This window comes from Henckelia pumila, chromosome 3 (assembly GCF_033568475.1).
Source record: "Henckelia pumila isolate YLH828 chromosome 3, ASM3356847v2, whole genome shotgun sequence".
Classification (NCBI taxonomy): domain Eukaryota; kingdom Viridiplantae; phylum Streptophyta; class Magnoliopsida; order Lamiales; family Gesneriaceae; genus Henckelia; species Henckelia pumila.
The window spans coordinates 23,191,321-23,198,533 of record NC_133122.1 but is presented as its reverse complement, the minus strand read 5'-3'; the positions used below and the strand labels follow the sequence as shown (position 1 = coordinate 23,198,533).

The 7,213-nt window shown below is 35.6% G+C and overlaps 1 protein-coding gene across 1 annotated transcript; it reads right to left on the bottom strand.

Moving 5' to 3' along the window:
* Window positions 1-467: 467 nt before the first annotated feature.
* On the bottom strand, window positions 468-1,713 carry LOC140891865 (protein TIFY 10B-like). Its single transcript, XM_073300531.1, has 4 exons — window positions 1,451-1,713; window positions 1,218-1,329; window positions 828-1,148; window positions 468-726 (listed from the first exon to the last, which is right to left on the bottom strand). Exons 1-4 carry the CDS (start codon window positions 1,599-1,601, stop codon window positions 630-632), a joined length of 681 nt encoding a protein of 226 aa, XP_073156632.1. The 5' UTR covers window positions 1,602-1,713; the 3' UTR covers window positions 468-629.
* Window positions 1,714-7,213: the final 5,500 nt, after the last annotated feature.

Below are 7,213 nucleotides of genomic sequence, written 5' to 3'. Positions count from 1 at the left end.
CAAAATTGACATTTAAACCATCCCACATAATTTTTGTATTTCTGGAAATGATTTTTTGTATTTCTACACATGACAGGACTAACTACGTATCCAATGCTTGATTCTTGATGTTCATAACCTAATATTTTACTCATGAGATCTATTGAACTCCATGTTATCCAAATTCATATTAAAATTTTGTCATGAATTCAATATTTATTCAACTGAGACTCTATTATTATATGCCATTAAACATTAATAAACTTCTTTACCGTCTTTCATGAATACGAGAATGAATACCAATGTTTGTAATCATACCAAGTTCTACATCATCTATGATAAGTGTCTCATTCAATAAATTCATGTGATTTATATGCATGAATCAATGCCACGGATAATCGACAGGTCGCCTTCAAATTAATTTTGATGACCGCAAAGATTCAAAAATTAGATCTTGAAACCAATATCCAACAAAATCTTGTGAAAACTGAAAAAGGAACAATATTTTTTTATTATGAACACCAAGTAAAGTTGATTAAAGCAATAATTTAGCAGCCAAATTTGCAGTCAATTATAAAAGTACACATCTTCTCCATCGTAATGTTAACACGTACTTGATAATAACGGCAACAATCTTTAGACTTGAAAAACTACATGGCAACCAATCCGGCCGGCGCCTCGGCTGCAGCCGGCGGAGGAGAAGTCGACGCCGGCTTGATTTCTTGGTACGGAGCCTTCTCTTTGATTCTGAGACGCAGTAACAGAGATGGTGGGATCAGTTTCAGTATATGCCATGGAAGAGTTAAAATTCAAGATTCTTTCTTATCCACAAGATACGGTCAAATTACCTGTCCTTCCTCTTCTCCAGGAAACGGGCCAGTGAGTTTCGCCTCGCAATCGGGAGATCGCAGCCCAGCGGCGGCACGGGAGCGTGGAGGGCACGCTCCGGCAGTCCGAAGCTGGGAATCAGGTTCGGGATTCCGGTGGCGGACTCCGAAGGGCTCTGCGGAGCGAAGGCAGTGGGCTGATGGTGGTTTTGGATGCCGCTGGGCTTGTTAGCTAACAGCATGATTTCACCGACCTTCTCCACCGGAAAATCTTCGAACACAAGCACTTGTCCGCCGTAGAATATCGTCATTTGGGCAGATTCCGCGCCGGATTTCTCACCGCTGCACACAAAATGACCCCCGGAAATCACATCGCGGCTTCGAAGTGCAGTAGGCAGAAGAATCATTTACCTAAGATCGGGCTTCTTTCGGGCTTCTTCTTCTCCGGAAGGAAGCTGGGTCTCGCCAGATTTCTCCACAGTCGGGAACAAATTCATCGTCCCAGTTGCCGCCGCCGCCGCCCCTTAAATTCACAAAAATCAACCAACTCTTTCGGGAAAAAAAGAAAAACAAATCCAATAGAATTAAAACCCAAATCCAGAAACTCACAGATCTGGCTACCCAAAAGGAAAAAAACATCATACCAGAAGATTCAAATTTCTGAGCCAAACCTAGCGTAAGATCTCCGAAACTGCCCTTCTCCTTGAGGTACTGGCTCAACAGACTGCAAGTCTTGGAGAAATTGGACCTTCCGCCGGCCATTTTACCGGAATCCACGATCTTCGACGAACCCATATCTCTCTCCTTCGCATTTAACGCTGAAAAATGATTGAAATCTGGTAATTTATTCGAGATGGGGCAAGAACTCAGTGGCTTTATACACGATGGAAATAGTGCTTTTGTTTTGGCAGAGATAAAAATAAAAAAATAATTAAAAAAAAAAGCACGAGGAATGTGTGATGCTAAATAAAATAAAATAATGGTAGAATTGTACTTGGTCGCTTTCGAAGGGGTTAAAATAAAAAAAATTTGTCTATTATTCCCATTAGAGTCCTTCCATTTTTAATTTATTGCATTTCCGACAAGTTACCCGTTGACGATAAACCACAAGTTTCATCGGCGGATTCCAATCGGATTTTCCGATTGGGTCGCCCCATTCAATCAAATATCCAAGGGATTATCATATAATATATGTCACGTCTTTTTAAAAAAAAAAAAAAAAAAAAACCATATATGTCACGTCTCAAAAACCCAAAGATGGTACGAGATTCGAGAATCCATCATGTATTCTGATAATTGTGTTTTAGACTTCCATGTTTTTAAAAAGTATAAAAATAGGACGTAACTTTTGGACATGCTTTGTTATATTTACACATGTTTTCAAATTAAAATATTTTTGTGTTTACGGGTGTGCAAAACAAGGGTTCAAAAATCCCATGAATTTTATGTATTTTTGGATTATCAGGGGAAGATATTTGTCATTATTATCACTAGTTTTTTCTTTGGTTTTCAATGAACCGTTTGTTGTTGTTTTTGTTTTTTTAAATGAAATCATTGTAACTGTGATTTAACCAACCGATTCATGGAAACTACTACACAAATCTCTTTTCAATTAATGAAATATTAATTTTAGTTTTTTATTCTAACAAGTTAATTCATATGTTTTTTAGGTGAGAGTAAGTGAAGGTTTATTATTTCGTCAGAAAAAAAGTGAAGGTTTTATTGAATATTATTAATTTTTTCTAGAGAATTAAGAGATGTCATTATGACATATCTAAGTGCATCTGCTTCAAGATAAATGAATGTGTGCAGTGTACTAGCATGCTTCTTCTTAGAAAGTATGACAAAGTGAAAAATTAAGAGTTAAAGCTCAATAAACGGTAAAAAGAACTTCCAAAGTACCAATAAATAAGCATTTAATTTTCCGGAGGTGACCTTTAAAATTTAAGGACAATTGCATATATAGAAATTTCCAGCCGCTCAACCAATATGTTCAATTCGTCCCCAACCACTAAACTCGATATCGTGTTTAAGTTATGCGAAAAAAAAAACTAAAATCTGGTACCGAATTTTAGTGGTCGGGGACTAGGTGAGAAAATATTATTGAGCAACTGAAAAGTCCTCATTGCATATATTACTCCTGTTAAATAGATTTCTGAAAATCTCTTGTGATTATTAACTCCTTGTGTTTTCAAATTTTGAACATACATACCCCTGAAAACATGTGCGGACAAGGGGTTGTGTGCTCAAAATTTAAAAACATGGAGACCCATGTGCTCAAGATTCAAAAACACATGGAACTAATAGATCATTTTTTTTCATAGGAAATTTTTTAGCAATCTCAACCCCTAAAATTTATTAATCACACGCTATTTTGAATTTGAGTAGGTCTTTTTATGAAATGATCTCATGAATTTATATTCGTCAGAATGATCGATTCGGTACATATTTGCAATGAAAAGTAGTACTTTGGATATAAAAAATAATTAATTTTTATAGGTCAGGTCAAATAAGAGACTCATTTCACAAAATTGAAACGTGAAATTGCTTCATAAGAATTTTTATGTTTGAATTTTAATTTTTTTCGACAAGATTTTCAAATTTAATAATAATAATAATAATAATAATAATAATAATAATAATAATAAGATATAAATATATTATGTAATAATTTCTTTTAGTTCTTAAAATACCGTCGTCTAAAATTTTTTTTACGATTTTTCAATCCTATTTTGATGATAAATTTAACTCGATGTAAAATTCTATCAAATTATAAATGTATCAAATTCAACAATTTTATTTTCAACTACCCACCAGTGTACAAGCTTTGTATCAATGTAAAAAATTTAATTTTTAATTAAAATCACAATAAAATAAAATTTTAATGATTTGCAAAGAAATATTAAATAAAATTCAATGAAATTAATTGAAATGAAAGTTACAACGTGAGATAGTGGATGGTTTTGTGAGTGAGGGAGAGGAATACATTTTGGTCTATTATTGCATTGTGGTCCTTTAATTTTTAATTTATTGCATTTTCGACAAGTTACCCATTGATAATAAACAACCTGCTCCGTCGGTGATATGGATGTAAACAAATCGAACTATTCGTGATCTATTCGAAGCTCGGCTCGATAAAAGGCTCGTTCGAGTTCGTTCGGTAAGCTTATCAAGCCGATCCCAAGTTTCATTTCGAGCTCGACAATTTATCGATTCGAGCTTGAGCTGAAGGATATCCAGCTCTTGAGCTCAATGATATTTGGCTCTTGAGCTCACGAACATGTTCATTAATAGACTCACGAAGCTCAAGCTCAGCTTGTTAAGTGCCTCGAAAGCTCGCTCATAAATGTGTTGTAAGATATTTAGTAGTGGATTTTATGGCGGTGTTAACTTTAAACCCCTTTTTTGGGAGTCAGATGCAGTATTTTGAAATATTCTATGCTTCGATGAGTTTATGTGTTTTTAGTTGTTAGGTTTTTCGTTTTGGTTATTTATGAAAGAATTTAATATTTTATGTTCAAGTTTAAAATTAATTTATAGAGATGCATTCTATTTTATACTCGAGCTCAATTCTATTTTTAACATGCTCGAATAAAAATTATAAAACTCGAGTCCAGTTATATGATTGATAAACTTTGCTTCAGATGCAAGACCGTTTAACGAGTCTTCGAGCTCGTTTAACGATCTTAAAAACAAGCTTGCTTAACGATCCAAACTCGAATTAAGTTTGTTAAATATAACAAACAAGCTATTAATTAACCCAGTTCGAACTTCGTGACAAAAACTTGAACCAATTAGCTCAAATTTTTATATATAATTGTTGAAACTTTTAGAGCCAACCGATCAAAAACCAATGCAACACCAGTTTATACTAATGAACAATCGATATATATAACAGCAAGATTTCGGTTGAATGATATGCAATCAAGATGATCAAGAAAATAAAGAACACAATCAAGATTACGTGGTTCGGCCTTGAAGAGCCTACGTCCACGGAGAACAACAGAAGTCTTTATTGATTCAAGAAGCACCCCAAGAAAGTCTTAATACAAGATATTTATAGGGAAGACTTTACTCCAAAGAAAACACACGGATGATGTTTCCTTATTACATGAGGACTCTAATTCCTTCTCCTATTAGACTTCTTTATATTTCCTTTGCTTGGTCTTTATAGATGATGAAACTCCTCCTTATTTCCTTCCACCGATCCTTACTCCAAGATCTGTGCTTAACATAAAATCTGATCAACTAGATTTGATCTTATCTTTGAGAGACACGTTCCTCATCAATTCTCCACCTTGTCTCTAAAGATAATCTGTTGTCCTCATCCCCTTTCGGGTTACTTCTTTGGTACTGTGTTTACTAGGTTCAAGCAATGCTTGAACTTCATTTGGGGTAACACTTTTGTCATCATGTCAGTTGGATTGTCAAGTGTTGAAATCTTTTCCACATTGATCTTGCCTCCTGCTGTGATATCTCTTACAAAATGCAACTTTATGTCAATGTGTTTGCATCTTTCATGGAATATTTGATGTTTGGTGAGGTGTATTGCACTCTGACTATCACAATACACTGCTAAAATCTCTTGTTCCATGCCGAATTCTGTCAAGATACCTTTAAGCCACATTGCTTCTTTAATGCCTTCGGTTAGTGCTATATATTTTGCTTCTGTTGTTGACAGAGCGACCACTGACTGAAGAGAAGCTTTCCAGCTTATGGCTGTGCCATATAGAGTGAACACAAAACCAGTTAGAGACTTCCTTGTGTCTAGATTTCCAGCGAAATCCGAGTCAACAAAACCAGCTAAGGGAGTTGTCAAATTGTCTTGCTGCTTGAACAAAAGTCCTACGTCTGATGATCCTTTCAAGTATCTCATCACCCATTTCAGAGCCTCCCAGTGTAGCTTCCCTGGATTATCCATGAATCTTGATACAACACTCATTGCATATGACAAATCTGGTCTGGTACAGACCATCCCATACATCACACTACCCACTCCACAAGCATAAGGTGTATCTTTCATAAGATCCCTATCTTCATTATCTGTTGGTGATTGTTCACTTAAGAGTTTAAAATGTTGTCCCAATGGAGTAGTAACCTCTTTAGATTCATGCATCATGAACCGATGAAGTACCTTTCTGATGTATGCTCTTTGACTTAGGAATAGAGTTCCATTCTTCCTGTTTCTGTTTATTTCCATTCCTAACATTTTTCTGGATTCTCCCAATTCTTTCATGTCAAACTCAGATTTCAACAGTCCCTTAAGAGCTAGAAGTTCTGTCTTATGCTTGCTGGCAATTAGCATATCATCGACATACAGCAGCAAGAACGTTCTGGATTTGTTTTCTTCTTCTTTCATGTATATACAACTATCATAACTACTTCTATTGAATGTGTGTCATGAAATCGTCAAATCTCCTATACCATTGCCTTGGACTTTGTTTAAGGCCATAAAGAGATTTCTTCAACAAACATACCTTATTTGAATTTTCAGCAGCTGTATATCCTTGAGGTTGCTCCATGTAGATGGTTTCTTCAAGTTCTCCATGAAGAAAGGTTGTTTTAAATCGAGCTGTTCTAATTCTAAGTTTAGTTGAGTGACCAAGGCTAGCATTATTCTTATAGATGCATGTTTTACAACTGGAGAATATATTTCATTGAAATCAATTCCCTCCTGTTGTAAGAAACCCTTTTCCACCAACCTTGCTTTATATTTTAACTTAGCATGGTCTGATCCACCTTCTTTAACCTTGAAGACCCATTTACACCCTACAACCCTTTGTCCTGTAGGCCTTTTTACCAAATCCCAAGTGTTGTTCTTTTGTAATGAATCAATCTCTTTATTCATTGCTTCCAACCACCTGTCTCTATTCTTACAGTTCATGGATCCCTTATAGGATGATGGTTCTTCACACTCCACCTGTTCTAATATGTTAAGAGCAAAAGAGATCATATCAGCCTCTGCATACGTTTGAGATGGTGTAATATGTCTTCTTTTCCTATCCCTTGCCAACATGTATTGACTAATGTCCTCTTCAGTGCCAGTTTCTGTTTGAGTTTCTTCTTTTCTTTGTGCAGATTCATCTGTGTGAGTTGAGTCTTTTCCTTCCTGCCTTAGGCTCTCCACCTCAACTTGTGAATCAGGGATAGTTATATCTGTCACTTGTATATTTGATTTTGGCAAAGAATAAGCCATTTTACTTTCATCGAAAGTGACATCTCTGGTGTTAAAACACCTAGGTCCATTCTGTTCCAAATTCCAGACTTTATAGCCCTTTACCCCTGAAGGATACCCAATGAAGATGCATCTTAAAGCTCTTGGTTCTAATTTTTCTTGTCTAAAATGTGCATATGCTAAGAATCCAAACGCCTTCAGTTTTGAGTAATCAGCTGGTCTTCCATTCCAT

Excerpts from the sequence above, each read along its gene's own strand:
- LOC140891865 (XM_073300531.1), bottom strand. The coding sequence starts at position 1,601 with ATGGGTTCGTCGAAGATCGTGGATTCCGGTAAAATGGCCGGCGGAAGG. Across the intron at positions 1,330-1,450 it reads TCAGAAATTTGAATCTTCTG|GGGCGGCGGCGGCGGCAACT; the intron begins GTATGATGTTTT and ends TGTGAATTTAAG. Across the intron at positions 1,149-1,217 it reads CGAAAGAAGCCCGATCTTAG|CGGTGAGAAATCCGGCGCGG; the intron begins GTAAATGATTCT and ends TTTTGTGTGCAG.